This window comes from Sphaeramia orbicularis, chromosome 18 (genome assembly GCF_902148855.1).
Source record: "Sphaeramia orbicularis chromosome 18, fSphaOr1.1, whole genome shotgun sequence".
NCBI classification, from domain to species: domain Eukaryota; kingdom Metazoa; phylum Chordata; class Actinopteri; order Kurtiformes; family Apogonidae; genus Sphaeramia; species Sphaeramia orbicularis.
Window position 1 is genome coordinate 36,271,503 of NC_043974.1, and position 17,376 is coordinate 36,288,878.

The window sequence follows — 17,376 nt, forward strand, 5'->3', positions numbered from 1 at the left end:
GATTCATCACAGAGTTCACACTGGAGAACGACCGTTCAGCTGCGACGTCTGCGGGAAAACATGTAATACAAAAGGCCAATTAACAGTTCATCAGATAATTCACACAGGAGAGAGACCATACGGCTGTGACCAGTGTGACAAAACATATAAGAGAATAGGAGAGCTAACGGTTCACCAGAGAGTCCACACTGGAGAAAGACCATACAGCTGTGATCAATGTGACAAGACCTACAAGAGAAAAGGAGAACTGACACTTCATCAGAGAGACCACGCTGGAGAAAAACCCTACAGCTGCGAGCAGTGTGGGAAAACCTTCTCTCGGTTGTACAACCTCAGTAATCACCAGCTCATTCACACCGGAGAGAAACAGCATTACTGTCGAGAATGTGGGACACGCTTCACGCAGCGGATAAGCCTCATTGTCCACCAGCGCATCCACACCGGAGACAAACCCTTCAGCTGTGAACAGTGTGGGAAGAGCTTCTCCCAGCTGAGCAGCTACAACGTCCACAGAAACCTCCATACCAAGGAGACCATCTTCTCCTGTAAACACTGTGGGAAGGTGTTGAGCACATACTACGGGACTCCAGACTCATGAACGAATCCACACCGGAGACCGACGCTACAGGTGTAAATACTGCGACAAAGCCTTCATCTCTTCATCCAGTCTCTCAACCCATGAGCGCGTTCACACCGGAGAGAAACCGTACTGGTGTGACTGGTGTAAGAAGAACTTCAGCCAGTCGTACCAATTGAAGAAACACAAGTGTGTTAGCGAGACCCATAACAGAGCAGATTAGTTTTGTATTTGACAAAGGAATATTCAGTTTTCTGACAATAATGACAACATCTACACATCATCTCAGATCATGAACAGAACTGTAGGGTCATGATTTTTATGGAAACATGGTTTAAGGAACTTCGTGGACGAAGCATCTTCAGAGCTGATGACAGAAACAGAGGGTTTGATCATCTATGAGTGTAAACAGAATCCAGGCGTTCACTTTAACTATAATTAGCACAGATAGCAGTTAGCATACAGAGCTAAAGACTATGCTGAGCCTCAAACCGCATATTTCTGCACTTAAACTCAATATTTTTACTGTATGAGCATGTTCACACTGTCAGTTACACCAAAGGCGCATTAAGTACTTGGATCTTCACTCACAATGGTAAAACTTTATTGTTGAATACCAAAAATGAGGAGTAACAGTAGAGAGAGCGTCATTGCATTTTTGTCGTTGAATATTTGCTCTGTACAAAATCAGTCATAAAAATCTTAGTACAATTAGAAGGTACATGGTGATGAATAATTGCATCAAGGTTGAGTTTAAAGGAAAATATTCAGGGAGGCATTAAAGCACTGCTGATGAATTATTAAGGGTCCTGTAGTCCAACGGCATATTTAAAGATATTTATTAACATCCGTTTGACCTTTCAAGGTCACTCAAGGTCAAAGGTAGGGATGTAACAATTACCGGTATAACGATAAACTGGAGTAAAATTGCAGACGGTTAGTATTACCGTTTAAATTCTAATTATCATGATAACCGTGTTTGATTACCGCACTTGTAGGGGAAAAAACCCTATGTAAAGATCTGCTTTTATGTCAAATATTTGAGTACTGTTTTAATTTATTACAATTTTAATTTTATATTGCTAATATTTGGAACCAATACAGGAGGTCCTCGGGTTATGCGGTACTCGACCTACGCTGTTTCGACTTTACAACGCCTGAGTCTCGTCCACCATTTTCTCTCCAGCCCCGTAGTGTAAAGTGTCTGTGATTGTGCTCCGTAATTTTCTCGGTATCCTCACCTTTTTCACCCTCCTTTTTCACATCATGGCCCCAAAAAAGAAAGCAGGATCTTCTAGCGATGCTGGTCCAGCCAAGAGGAAAGCCATCACGATGGAAACGAAGCTGGATATTATCAAAAGGTCGGAGAAAGGCGAGACACCGACGAACATCGGCACAGCTTTAGGCTTCAGTCGGTCGACCGTGGCAACCATTATCAAGGACAAAGCCCGTATTTTAGACCACGTGAAGGGTTCAGCCCCTATGAAGGCTACAGTAATCACAAAGCAGCGTTCTTCCATCCTAATTGAGATGGAAAAATTACTTATGCTATGGATCGAGGATCAGAATCAACGTAGGCTTTCTATCAGCCTAATGCTCATTCAGGAAAAGGCACGGTGTATTTTCCAAACTTTGAAAGAGCAGAAAGGCAAGGATGCCGAGAAGGAGGAATTTACCGCCAGCAAGGGCTGGTTTATGAGATTCAAGGCCCGTGCCAATCTTCATAATCTCAAGGTCCAAGGTGAGGCTGCATCCGCAGATGAAATGGCTGCAAAAGCTTTTCCGGGTGATCTAGCCAAGATCATCCAGGAGGGCGGGTATCTTGCGGAGCAAGTTTTCAACGTGGATGAAACCGGATTATTCTGGAAGCGGCTGCCTAGTCGGACCGACATCTCTAAGGAGGAGAAGACGGCCCTGGGCCATAAGGTGGGGAAGGAGAGGCTTACTTTGCTGCTTGGGGGTAACGCTGCTGGGGACTTCAAGCTGAAACCTTTGCTCGTCTATCTTGCTGAAAACCCCAGGGCACTCAAGGGGATCTGGAAGAGTATCCTACCAGTCATCTGGAAGTCGAATAGGAAGGCATGGGTGACGCTTGCTATTTTTGAGGATTGGTTCACCTACCATTTTGTCCCCGCAGTGGAGCGGTACTGTGCAGTCAAGGGCATCCCCTTCAAGGTCTTACTGTTGCTTGACAATGCTCCTGGCCATCCTCCTACTTTGGGTGATTTCCACCCCCAATGTTAAGGTGGTTTACCTCCCACCCAACACGACATCCCTGCTGCAGCCCATGGATCAAGGCGTCATCGCGTCCTTCAAGGCATACTACCTTAGAAGGACTATGGCTCAGGCGTTGGATAGGACGGAGAATCAAGAGAACTTCAATCTTAAGGACTTCTGGAGGGGGTATAACATCCGTGATGCCATTAAAAACATTGCCAATGCGTGGAATGAGGTGAAGCAGACCAACATGAACGGCGTGTGGAAGAAGTTGTGTCCCCAATTTGTGAATGACTTCCATGGGTTTGAGGAGACTTGTGAGTCTGTGATTTGAACAATTGTCCAAATCAGTCGGCGGTTGGATCTGGAGTTGGAGACGGACGACATCACGGAACTTCTGGATTCCCATGGAGAAGAGCTATCATCCGAGGACCTGATTGAATTGGAGAAGCAGATGATCAAAGAGGACGAATCCATAGAAACCCCAGAACCAAGGCATTTCACAACCAAGGGCTTAGCCGAGGCCTTTTCACTTCTAGAACAGGCTATGGCGCGATTCGAGGCAGAGGATCCCAATATGGAACGATTTTTGAAAGCTTCAAGGGGAGTGATGGACAGTGTACAGTGCTACCGTGAGATCTGGGAGGAAAAGAGGAAGATTTCCTTCCAGACGGACATCTCCAAGTACTTCACCAAGGTGGAGAGGCCAGTAGAACCCGTACCTTCAACATCTACAGAATATCCTGCACCTGCTACCCCTCCAGATAATCCGGATTCCCCAGCAGCAGCTCTCACAGCCTCCCCTCCTTCTTCTCCAGCCACCTCTCAGCAGTGATGGTAAGAACAGTATCTTATTTTTTTATTTTAATTTATTTTATTTTATTAATATGAAGTATAATACGTGTATTTGGATATTTATTTACAGATTTAGGGGGTATTTAGGGAGTATTAAAGGGTTCATTCCGAACTTATGCGGAAATTCGGGTTATGTCGCCAGCGTAGGAACGGAACTCGTTCATAACCCAAGGACCTCCTGTATTCACTTTCAAAGTCTTTGAAAAGGTTCATTAAGCATCTTTGTGTTATTTATGCAAAAAATTATATACATTTTTAAAATTGGATTTTATATATTTTTGTGCGTTTTTTGGCCTTTTATGTTTTTAAAGTAGGTTAAAGTGAAAAAAATAATAGGCAGATAATATACTGTAGATGAAGTTGTGCTGAAAAAAGATCCCAAACATGGGTATAGTAAACATTTGTTTATATAGTATACAAAGGCAAAATGAAAAGTACTGAAAAACAGCCAAAATAGGCTCAGACCACTAAGGGTTAATATTTGAATGTTTCTGCAACAGAAGGTACATTGTGCCAATTATTTTATTAGTTTTTCTTTGTTTTTTTTTTTTCAAAATACAACTTGGTTAAATTATTTCAGTGTGTGTATCAGTACTTTTTGAACATTTTGAGCACAGTTTCAACAATATCACGATAATAATGATAACCGTGATAATTTTGGTCACAATAACCGTGATATGAAATTTTCATATCGTTACATCCCTAGTCAAAGGTCATGGCACCAAATGAAAGCCCATATGTGACTTCCTGTCTATTGCCAATAGTAATTATACCAATATCTTCAACTGTTTTCAAGTTATAGCACTTTGAAAGTTTTCCCATTATAGACCAATAAGGATTTTTAAAAATTCATAAAAAATTCATAAAAAAAAAAAATTCATAAAAAATCAATACTTCTCAATTCTTTGATCAATTTTCGTAGACCTTACCCCAAGGAACCTCTGCTATGAATTTCAATTGATTCTAGCTGATGGTTTTAGAGAAGAAGTTTCTAGAAATCTGGACATAGATGACTTTGAGTTTGACCTTTCAAGGTCACTCCAGGTCGAAGGTCATGGCACCGAATAAAAGTCCATATGTGACTTCCTATCTTTTACTAATAGTAATTATATCAAGATCTTCAACTGTTTTCAAGTTATAGCACTTTAAAATGTGTCCTATTAGAAACCAATAGGGATTTAAAAATCTTTTTAAAATTCATTAAAAAATTCAAACATCAATATTTCCCAATTCTTTGAATAAACTTGCTATACCTTACCCCAAAGATGTTCCACAACAAATATCAAGTTATTCTGACTGACGGTTTCAGAGAAGAAGATTCTTGAAAAATTGTTTATGGATTGACGACAACTGATACCAATAGTCCATCAGACCCTTTGGGCCATCGGACTAAAAACCACAGAAGAAGAATGTTGCATCACCATATCTGACAACACTAAGTACTACATTAATCTAAAATGTTGTTTCTGTGTAAATGGGACAAAAATGCAACAAACATTTTCGTTTCAGTCTAAAACCGTTGTCATGTAAATGGGGCCTGAATAAGAATTTACTAAATATATCCGATAGCCACGGTAACACTAATATTCGATGGTTCATTGTATAAAACACGAGAAATAGCGACTGATTCGCTGAAAGGCTGTAAGTAGAGGGATGCTGGAATACAGTCACTCTACTAGCCTGTTAGCGATTAGCAACTAGCTCTGAATCCTGTCACAGAAACTGACAGAAAAGGACGATTAATGCTGGAAAAGTCCCGATGAAACATGAGCAAAAGTGTCCAGTAAAAACACTTGACTGCACCCCCACCCACCCATGGATGAAAAGAGTAAAAAGGTAAATCATCACTACTATATATTCAACACAAAGATGCCTTGTGCTTCTGTTTGCATGTGTTTATATAATAGATCTTGTGTCTAACCTTTGACCTGTCATTGCATCCAAAATCTGAAGTCTGTTTGTATATTGGTGTTGGACATAAACAGTAAAATGCATCATCATCATCTGGTCAATTCTCACTTTTGCTTATTGAATCAGCACAAACACTTGCCAATTTTTTTTTAATCTGTGAAAAACCTTTACAGAAGTGAACAAAAAACAAAGTGGACAGATTAAAACAGTGACACAATACTCATGAATATGCATGAGCAAGAAGAAAATTTTCAGTTATGATATTTTTTAGCTACTGTATATACAAGTTCAACTCTGAAAAGTTGGGAAAACTTTTTAAAATGGAAATAAATACAGAATTCAATTGTACATTTTCTTAATTGAACATTTCATTTATTTTCTGTATTCTATTGTGAATAATACATAATACAGCAGATGATTAATGTAAAATACTTATGGATTATATTGTAAAATGTAATATAAGAGTAATACAAGAAGTCCCAGACACAACAAACCCCGCCCTTAACACATATTGTAGCTTATTTTGACATCGATCCAGCTGATGTCATCATGTCTATGCGTGTGCTGATGTCAGTATATCAATTGCCTCTATATATGTGACAAGTGTGAAGTGAACGGAAACAAAAATGAATGTTTTTATAGACATTTGAAAGGTTGCCCATTATCAGTAAATGGAATAAGAAAAAAAGATTTTAAAAATTCCTAAAAAAATTTGAACTTTGACCTACTGTTCTTAAAATGTAATGAGATCTATTCTGGGTCACTGGCAATTTATAAACCCAGTTAGGTATGATTTCAGCCAATAGTTTTGCTGCTATAGATGTGAAATTTCACCCATTATAAGCAAATGGAGAAAAAATATTAAAAATTCATAAAAAATGTAACTTTAACCTACTGTTCTCAAAATGTAATGAGATCTATTATGGGTCACTGGTGATCTATAAACCAAATTTGGTATGAATTCAACCCATAGTTTTGCTGCTACAGACGTGAAGTTTCGCCCATTATAAGTAAATGGGGGGAAAAAAAAAGATTAAAAAAAAAAAAAATCATGAAAAATTTAAACTTTGAACTACTTTTCCCAAAATGTATTGACATCTATTCTCAGTCCCTGGCAATCTATAAACTAAATTTGGTATGAATTCAACCAAGAGTTTTGCTGCTACAGACATTTGAAATTCCACCCATTATAAATTTGAACTTTGACCTACTGTTCTTAAAATGTAATGAGATCTATTCTGGGTCACTGGTAATCTATAAACCCAGTTTGGTATGAATTCAACCAATAGTTTTGCTGCTACAGACATGTGAAATTTCACCTATTATAAGTAAATGGGGGAAAAAAAGATCTAAAAAAAAAAGAAAAAAGGATTAAAAAACTAAACTTTAATCTACTTTTCCCAAAATGTAATGAGATCTATTCTGGGTCACAAGCAATCTGTAAACCCAATTTGGTGCGAATTCAACCAAGAGCTAGAGTGCTAACAATGAAACAAACAAACAAACACAAAAACCGAACCAAAAACAATACCCCTTGCCTCCCCTTCGGGGGGCGGGGTAATAAAATGAACAAATTTAGAAAAAAAACCCAAACAAACAAATAAATTTGTGTCAATGGGTTGGATTTATTTGTCCAACACCTCCCACAGATGATCAAATGTTAACAAAATGAGCAAAAATGAATAAATACTGACCAAACTAACCAACGAAATTGACAAAAAGTAAAAAAAAAAAAAAAAACAGCCCATGATTGTCATCACAGTTGCTGCTTCCAACAAATCAGCTCTGCCAACCTAATGTTCACTCAGGGTCTGATTCTTTATATCCAACCCAGTAAAATAATCAATATTGTCAGTGGACGCAATGTCATGGCTGATTGGTGTCATTTCATTTTGATATATTTATGTATATTTATTTCCTTTATATTGTTGGTATTCTGGGTAACGTAAGTATAAGCGCAAAAGCTTTGGCTTCAGCTTCTTCCTTTTTCTTTTACTGACTGTATGAAAAATGTCAAATAACCTGATTATGAGAAATCAGATTAACACACCTGGATTTCTCCCTAATACTCTGATGTTTTCATGTAGTGCATGCATTTAGTTCTTTTACATCTGTACAAAATAAAACATGTATCATTAATAGGAAACAGTGGAAGCTGTAGAGGATGGTTAAAGCAACACACTGGAAATAGACAAAACCCAAAACAATGATCATTACACCACAGTTACATCAGTAAATATATAAAGAGCAGAGGAAGTGGATGAAATTCACAACAAATCAAATATAATAAACATATTAACATATATGTTACTATAAAAACGTGCTGATGTAGATCTAAAACTGGTCACTGAACACCTCCAATGGCAGCTCATTGCTCCTAACGGGCGCTAATGCTAATGCTAATGCAAGTAACTGTCTGTGCATTATGGGTAAAATGCAGAGGCTGAATTTCCCCACAGGGACAATAAGGTAACTTAACCTTTAACCTTTAAATGAGGAAAAAAAAATAGATGTTTATGGATTCCCATGATACAGAACTATGATGTAGGACTTAATGCTCCCTGTTTCATTTGTCAGTTTTTTTTATCTGTTCAGGACCACATTCAAAAATGTTATGATTTCATTTTAATTCACTAGATGCACAGAACATACAGAGAATTAAGACACCGTTTCTGTATGAACCTGCGCAGAGCATCAAGAAATCTAACACCACCGAGGTTTTTTGTGGTTAAAGTTGGCCAAGTTGTCCATACTTATGCTTCTGCCTCTCTTCTCACCTGCATCCTTGTCTTCTTTTTCTTCCTTTTCTTCCTTTTCTTCCGCTACTTCCGCCTTTCCTCTATCAATATAACCACAGGAATGTGACCCAAAATAAGCAACACCAGACAAAATTACTTTGACGATGGACAGATGTTTAATTCCACAGTCAGATAATGTCCTTTCATCTTCCAGTTCCTCTCCTTCAAATAAGATCTGCATCTGACCTGGATTTATAGATTAAAACAAAAACCTGAAAATTAATGATTTCGAATTTTCACCACAAACTTCCTGTAATATCACATATTAATAATTCATTTAACTGTGTCATGTGTTCAGGTGTTTCTACCCACCAATAGGGATGCTGCTGTGGTCCTGTATCTTCGCCTTCAGATTCTTCACAGTGTCACAAGGGTTGAGGTCGATAAACCATCTTTTATACCCTCCCATTGTTTCCACAATGACAACGACGTCGTTGTTTTTGTGAACCATCATGTGGACGACAGACGCCTGTTGGATCTCATATACAGACAGTGGGTGGTCGTCTTCCAGTTGCCTGCCATTAAACATGAGTTTCTGCCGATCTGTGAGTGGACGAAACAAGACACAGAAGGTTAAAATACCTGGTTAGATTCCCTAGACACCCCTGAGTTCTTTACATTTTGTAGTGGCTATTTGTCTTCAAAATTAACTCAACTTAAAGGTGACTGAACTTAAGACTTTAACATAACTCAAACAACCACTAGATGCACCATGGGTTTGTGGTTTACGCAGTCAAAGCACAATGTCCATATCATAGATAGAGTTCAAATGGTTTATTTTCAAAACTTCGCAGGCAAACAACAACTAAGGCCTTTTGTGCTGTCTCTCCTGCTCCTCCTGTCTGATAGTCCGTGTGTCTGTGACTGGTAAAAAACCATAGGCTCACCCAGGTGCATGCTGGTCTATCTTTGTGCTCCCTATTTATACCCAGGTGCCCACGGTCTAAACCAATAAGAAAACACAAAACAAAAAGGTGCTAAATACCAAAGAATGAAAATAATAACCATAAAAATCAAAAAATATATTCTAAACATTAAACAAACAAAAAATTAATAAATCAAAATAAACAATTAGCAAAAAAAATACTACCGTAAGTAAACAAAAAAGGTAAATTAACTTTAAACAAAAAACTAAACTGACAAATAGCTCCTATACATTTGATTCGAAGCAGTATCGTCACACTTGTACTTTGAAGGAATGATAATGACAGAGTGACAGTGTAAAGGAAAACCAATTACTTCATAAGAATAAAGGTGTCTTTACAACAACATAAACAACAGCTTAATATTAACAAACAGGTAAGGCACTGTTGGGCTTACAGGTTTGACTAATGGTGTCATAGTAATAAAAAGAAAAACTAAACATAAAAGGCCAATAGACATTATAAAACAGACACATTAACCTAAATAGACAATAACATAAACCCCCCTTGAACCCCTGCACATACAACAGAACACAATGAGTAAAACATCAAGTACCCACAATGCAGTGGGAGTGTGGAGCATGGGTGTACTGAAATCTAGATGTAAACCAACGCCATAAATTTTAACTAATGAATCTTGGTTGATTGACAGCTCTTCATATTTAAACAACATTCATACGTTTTAACTGATTAAATTTAAATGCTTTCACAATTAAATTTATGCTGATTTTAAGGAATTTGAATACATAAATTCTAAAAATGTAATCATTTAAATGAAATCAAATAGATGCAAATACTTAAAAATAAACTATGCCATTATTCATTTTTCTGAGTGTGTATAAGTATTTAACTCCTACTTACACAAAATGATTTGGCAAAAAATAGACCCTCCTTTTATAAATTTAGAATAACAGGTCTCAAAACTTATTGGAACAACATTGAAAATTTGAAAAATAAAAACAATAAATTTATCAAAACAACTAAATTATACCATGACTTTAAATGTAATGTGTAGCAGACCCCTGAGTGAGTGTTGATTTGTTATTTTTTTTGTTTGTTTGTTTTTTTGTCTTTTGTTCTTTTCTCTACAGAAGAGGATTAGGGCCTCTGGGAAAAAAAAGGTCCAATATTTTTTTATTATTATTATTCTGAGAAAAAAGTCATAATTCTGAGATTGAAGTCAGACTTTTTTCTCAGACTAATAATAAAAAAAATATTGGACCTTTTTTTTTCTTACCAGTGGCCCCAATCCTCTTCCGTAGCTCTGACCTAAAAATGCAGTGAGTGTATTTTTTACTGTTTGTGTTCAGACTGTGTGTTAAGAATTGTTAATAAAAGATATTAAAAAAAAAAAAAGTATTCACCTCCTGCCTAAACCTATTCAGTCTCAACATAATTCACAGGTGTTGATTTAAAATTAGCCTCATTGTTTGTATTTTCTGTATTATGGATGATAACTGAATAAACATAAACATGAAACCTAGTTGGAGTTTTATTATAAAATATTTTAATAGAATGTAAAATCATGAATAAATGTCAGATGTTTCGTCCTCTGGTGGTGAAGGTTCCTGAGTCCTGATGTAAAAACCAGCTCAGTCCAGGACCTGGACTTTTCATACTGACCGACTGGACATTGTGTTATTTCCTGCAGAATTAATTTCAACGTCTTGACCAGATCCAGGGAGTCCATGTGGACCTCATGTTCGGTTTCCATCTCTGTCTTCACGGTGAAGGTCAGACCGGTTTCCTGGGGCCGGATCCAGAGGTATAGGAGGGAGAAAAAGTGGATTCCGCACTCAGACAATTTGTGTCCGTCTTCCAGTATCTTGTCCTTAAAGGTGATGCACATGTGTTCTGGATGCGGACAAAGAACAAAGGACACACACCACGTGATAAGAACCACAACAAAACAACAAATGGAACCAATGGAACAGTACATATAAATAATTGTATGCATCAAAGTAGGATAAAAAATATTCACATTTCACAATATATTTTACATTTCAAATATATAGAAACCAATGTAAGTAACAATAAATAAAACAACATAAAAATAAATTTAAAAAATAGAAAAGCTCGAGGTATAAAATAGAAATGATACAAATTAAGTAAGATTATATACTTGTCATAGTTTTTTGATTTTATTGGCTTTAGAGTTTATAATGTTCTTTAAATTGTCTAAATAATTGGAAAAAAAAGGGCTTTAAAATAATAATGTTTGGACGCTGGTGTGCAAATTTAGTACAATGAATGTGAAATTTGGCAAAAATTACTAAAAGGTTGATAATATATCTTTTCAACTGGATTTATTGTATCAGTTTGTGAAAGGCTGAATAAAACATGTTGAAAGTTCAAATTACATGAAGGGTCAAGACCTGGCCCTGGTCTGGGATCTCGGTGGTTTTACACTGTAAGACTGGATAAGTTGAGTTTACTTAAAAAATGTGAGTAAACCGGTTGCCTACAAAATTTAATTACTGAGTAATGAAAACTTGAGTGTATTAAACTTAAATGCTTGATTTGAATGGAATTGCTATTTTAAGTACAACACACTAAACGCCAAGTTAATTTAACTTAAAATTTGTTGCAATGTCAGTTGCTTTGTATAATCATTTACTTAATCATCAGTTCATTGAACTCAATTCCAAGTTGATTTAAATTGACATCTTTAGCAAAATAAATTGCTTTGTATTATTATTAGTGATGTGACGTTCATGAACGAATCGAATCTTTTGAACAGCTCTTTGAAATGAACGATGGGGGCCGAGTCTTTGTAAAGAGCCGTTCTTTTTCTTTTTTTTTTCTTTTTTAAAGGAGGGAGTGTCCGATTGCCTGTCAGTTTAGCAACATACTGTCCTTGTTCTGAGAATTGCACTACAGTTCAGGTATTTAAATAATTGCAGTGATTAATCACTGTTGTGTTTTGTGCAATTTTTTCCGTATGTTTACACACATTTATCGTTCTTCTTTTGAGGAGAATAAAGTGCTATTTCTTAAAAAAATGTTTTATTTTCTTCTTCATTTTTAGGCTACAGACTAGTCCACATAATGTACCATGATGTTTTTGGTCCAATTCCAGCATTTGCCTAATGTCACCTCTCATGTCATGTATTTAGCCCACACATTTGAACTATTCTTTTTTATGGTAAGATAATATTTACTGTCGCGCCAATTAAACACCTTTAAAATGTAATGTCAATCATCACATGTAGCCTATTTAGTCATTAAAACATTGGTGTTTCAAAATAATGCAAAAAACATTAAAGAGCCAGTCTGTTGAACGACTCTTTTCAGTGAACAGCTCCTGGTTGAACCGCTCCCTTCAAAGAATCAAAAGTCCCATCAATAATCATCAGTTCATTGTACTCAACTCTAAGTTGATTTAAATTGACATCTTTCACAATATAAATTGCTTTGTGTAATTATTCAAGTTTATACAATATAGCATGGTTGGAAGTTAAACAGGATGTTAGTTCTGTGTAATTTGCCAGTACGGGAAGTGCTATAAACTTAGCAAAGCATTAAGGTTTTATTAAAATTCAATGAAGTCACAGCTGGACAGTAAAGCCATTGTTGGGCTTATGGCTCTGACTCATGGTGCAGCTCTACAAAAATACAAACACAAACACAAAAAGGCCAATAAACATTGCCATACACACATTAAGTCCAAATTAACACTAGCACCACAACCCCATAAAAAGAACACATTTTCAACAACATGCCCAATACCCACAATGTAATACGTGTTGTGCTGAATTCTACTCGCTGCTGAAAACTACTCCCCCTTCTAAGTCTGCCATGAAGAGGACAATGTGCACCGCATTCATCCTGTTACAACTTCTTCTCCTTTCTGACTGTAGGGTATGAAATTAACTGAATTATTCAACCTCTTAACACCATCATACCTGTGTAGCAATTAAGTAATGAATAATGTTGTAAGATATGGCAGTTATGTATTTTTTTATCTGTTTAATATTAAAGAATGTACCAACTGTAAGGTATATAAAACTTTGTAAAGTTAAATCCTACATACACAACACACAAAATATAGAACAACTAGAAAAGCACTCAGAGAGCGCAGACCTCCACCAAAGCAGATCAGCCCCCCCCTCACGATCAGCACCAAAATCTAATCATTTGTTCCTTGTGCCAGTATCAACATTTCCTGAAGTTTTCATCCTAATCCGTCCATAACTTTTTGAGTTATCTGGCACACGGCCAGACAGGCAAACAAACAAACCAACGCTGGCAAAAAACAGAACTTCCTTGGCGGAGGTAATAAAAGCAGATACTGCTGAAAACTCCATCACCTGCGGCTGGAGATGCAGTTTTCGGCAGGGAGCAGAATTCGGCATCACATATTGTCGAAACCAGCATCCCCCATCAGAGTTAGCTTGTGAAGCTAAATGAGTGAAATGACTTTAGCAGCTCACATTTGGAGCTCTTCTGGTGTGACAGGCTGAATTTGGTGCACTTTGTCCTCTTCATGGCTGACTTTGGAAGGAGGAGCAGTTTTCGGCAGCTGCATGGCGATGCAGTTTTCGGCAGGGAGCAGAATTCAGCACAACAATGCACAGATAAAAAGGTGTGGTCATGACGAAAACTGAGGGATTTAAATCCATTCAACTTCAACTTCTTCGTACTTTCGACTATGTCTGCAAATTAGTAGAACATACTTAACATTTTATAGTAATGGAATAAAACTTAAATCATTTCAGTACATTAGAATTAAAGCATTTTAGTAAAACTCCAGGCTTACAGTGTACCTACCGATGGGGATCCCGGTCTGGACTCGGAGCTGGGTCTTGAGGGCCTGGACCGTGTCAGATGAACGGACTTCCACCTCATGTCTCTGTCCTGTCGAAGTTTTTACAAACACAAGGAAGGCCATCTTGACTGTTTCTGTCCCGACACGAAGAGGAAGAAAATACTTCCACTTTTTGTCTCAAACTGGAAAAAACGTCATCCTTGTCCTTTCCACGTCTCCTGTTTCATAAACACACAGCACCCATGGCAGTTTATAAAGAGTCCGTTAAAATAGACTGAACTTTCTGATGTATTTATTTTTGTTAGATCTGTGTATATGTATGTATGTATATATGTATGTATATATATATAATTATTATTTGTCTATTCTGCCTTTTTTCTCTAAATCTTTGCATTATTTTATTTGTTCAAATGCTTTTTTCTTTTGACATCTTGATGTTTGCTCAAAATTTGTGTCTTGTATACCTATATATTTTCAATAAAGTTGAAAAAAGAAAAGTTTTATAAACACATACTAATAAACTATATAACACTTTCTAGCCAAAACAGAGTAAACCACCACAATATATGTGGTTTATTCCAAAAGAATGTTGTCTTTGTTCCAAATGTGGTATCTTATTAGAATAATCTCATTCCAAACCTGAAACTGAAGAAAATCTGGTGTCTACCCTCTAAATATTTCATTATAAACCAGATAAAAGATGTTTCTCTCAAATTAATTCATCGTTCCTATCCTTGCAAACTGTTCCTACAAAGATCTAAAAGGACATCAGTGTGGATTGCTCCTTTTGGAATCAAGCAGAAGAAAACTATATCATCTGTTTTGGTCCTGTCCCTTCACAAGTGTTTTCTGGCAAGATGTCTGGTTTTTTTTTTTTTATTTGTCAAAATATTGATTCTGATTTTTTGCTTACTTAAAAAAACATTGTTTGGTATTTTCTCATATCCTGCTAACAAATCCACATTCACCAATCATAAACCTTCCTTTTTAATCTTTAAAATTGAGCTTACTAAATATATTTCAAGTATTCAATATTCTGAAAATAAAAAAAAGCTATGAAAACCACTGTTTAATGTAACACTTATGATATTTGCATAAACTGATGTATTATTTCTGCCTATGTTCTGTTCTGTTCACGTTGTTACATTAATATTGTATTGTATTTTTTATATTTCCATTGTATTCTGTACAACCAAAAATAAATACATATGTAAAAAAAAAAAAAAAAAAGAGCAGAACACACATCCCACCAACCTATGCTGTTCTGAATACTTTAGTAATAAAAATATTTGTACATTTTCTCATGAAGAATCAGAAGGACTTCATCTATTCTATTACTGCCCTTATTCTCTTTTTTTACACATATTTCTTCCAATTTAGCCAAGACCTGACATAATAAATAACCTAATTACATATTGTGACCACACAGCTTAAATGTAATTTATAGTCAATCTTTTTTATTTTATGTTATTTGGAACATTTCATGTTCATATATTAAATAAAAATAATAAAATAATAATAATAAATTGGAATGTTTGACTGTATTGTTGTGGTTCTTGATAAAGTTAAAAAGAAAAAAAAATGTTTCATAAAAGAGCAAAGCGTTTATCCACTATCAAATTAAGCATTTAATAATGATATTATAACAAAAAGTACTGAAGAAAGTTTATTCTGTTGTTTGCACTCAAAAAAAAAAAAAATCATGCATCACATATAATAATGTATTCATAATGTGAGCATTCTCCTGAAATATAACACCAGATTTTCTTTTTCTGTCTTTGTTTCTTAGCCTTTTTTTTTTCTAAAGTTTTTTTTTAAGTTTTTGTTTACAACTGGTTGAAAATTTTCAAATACATTTTATTTCGATTAAATTTTATTAAAGATTTATTTAAAACAAAAGAATAAAACATTTAGGCAAAATACATCTTAGGGGTTCACAGAAGAAAAAAAAAGAATTACTATTGTCAGTGGAAGTGTCAAAAAGAAGATGAAAAGTGAGGGGAAAAAAAGGCCAACTCGGCAAAAAATGAAACAATAAACACACAAAACCAGGATAAATCCCAAATCTGAACTAAAAGCACCTGTTCACATCACAGTTTCATTTCATTATTTGCTCTAAATTGTTCCAACTTTTCCTCAAATCTGTTGAATGGATTAATATTATATTGACTGAATTATAATGTAATATATCTGGGTCATTTTGTGTCATTCAAGTCAAAGCACATCAGAGGTTGTGAAAACTACATTTGCGTGACTAATGTGGTCTGGGATTTATACGATAATTAAATACAATGAAGGTCTGTTATCAACGATATGAAGATGTGAATGTGTCAAACCAAACACAGACGTACTTAAACCATGTGTAACCACCACCACCATCTGAAACATTAGAAAAGAACCCACAGCAGGATCAGTCTGATGTACAGATGCACCTACACACCAGTCTGCAGATCAACTCACAATGTTCTATTTACAACAAACCAGCATCAGTTCATGATGAGTCCAATCCTGGAGAAGAGAAGGAATCACAGCAGCGTCTTCTTCATCAGCAGCAAAAGGATGAACATGAGCTGAAAGAACCTAAAAACACAGACTTGAAATCTTTGGAATTCACAAACACACCCTTAGATTAACAGAAATAAAATCCACTATGTGACAATTTAAATGACAGGATTCACTCACCTTCAGAGAAGTTGGTGGAAGCTGATATTTCCTGTTTAGAGCAAAGTGTGATTCTAATTTTTTTTTCTTTTGTTTTATTCTGTGAAATGAAATCGATGGCTCTGATACAAACTGTTTATTAAACCACTAACAAATTAGCAGGATTTTTTTTTTTTACAATGCACAAAAAAATATACATTTAACATTTCTCTTCTTCAATCTCCCATCATCCTCTGCACATACTGATAGAACTTCGCGACTCTAAACATGAATAAACGGAACTGAAGGAATATTTAGCATTTAACATTCTGATTAGTGGAGCTACCACAGTGGGTCATTTTAACAGCAATAGAGCATGTGAATAGATATTTTAATAACATTATACAAAATTCAAACATTTATCAAACCAACACCAGCAGATTTGGCACCAAGATTTCACTTGATAGAGACTGAGTCTGTTTACACAACCATAAAAATCCAAAAACTGTGACAAGTGTAATAATCAGATCTGATGTGTTTACATGCACTTCAGAAATACCATAATCAGATGTTTAGATGTTTCAGTCTATTATTGGATTTCTTTCAGAATACGTACACAAAGTTTACATTCACAGAAATCAAATAATAATCCTAACTGATTGGTATCTGATTTTGGTGTTTGATGTA

At 35.8% G+C, this 17,376-nt stretch overlaps 1 protein-coding gene across 1 annotated transcript in view; it reads right to left on the reverse strand.

Moving 5' to 3' along the window:
- The window catches only part of LOC115438798 (polyubiquitin-C-like), a 107,217-nt gene that overhangs the window by 83,893 nt on the left and 5,948 nt on the right, over positions 1-17,376 (reverse strand). Inside the window, exon 3 of the mRNA XM_030162634.1 lies at positions 10,909-11,135. Within this exon, the coding sequence (XP_030018494.1) occupies positions 10,909-11,135 (227 nt within the window). The remainder of the gene's footprint in view (positions 1-10,908; positions 11,136-17,376) is intronic.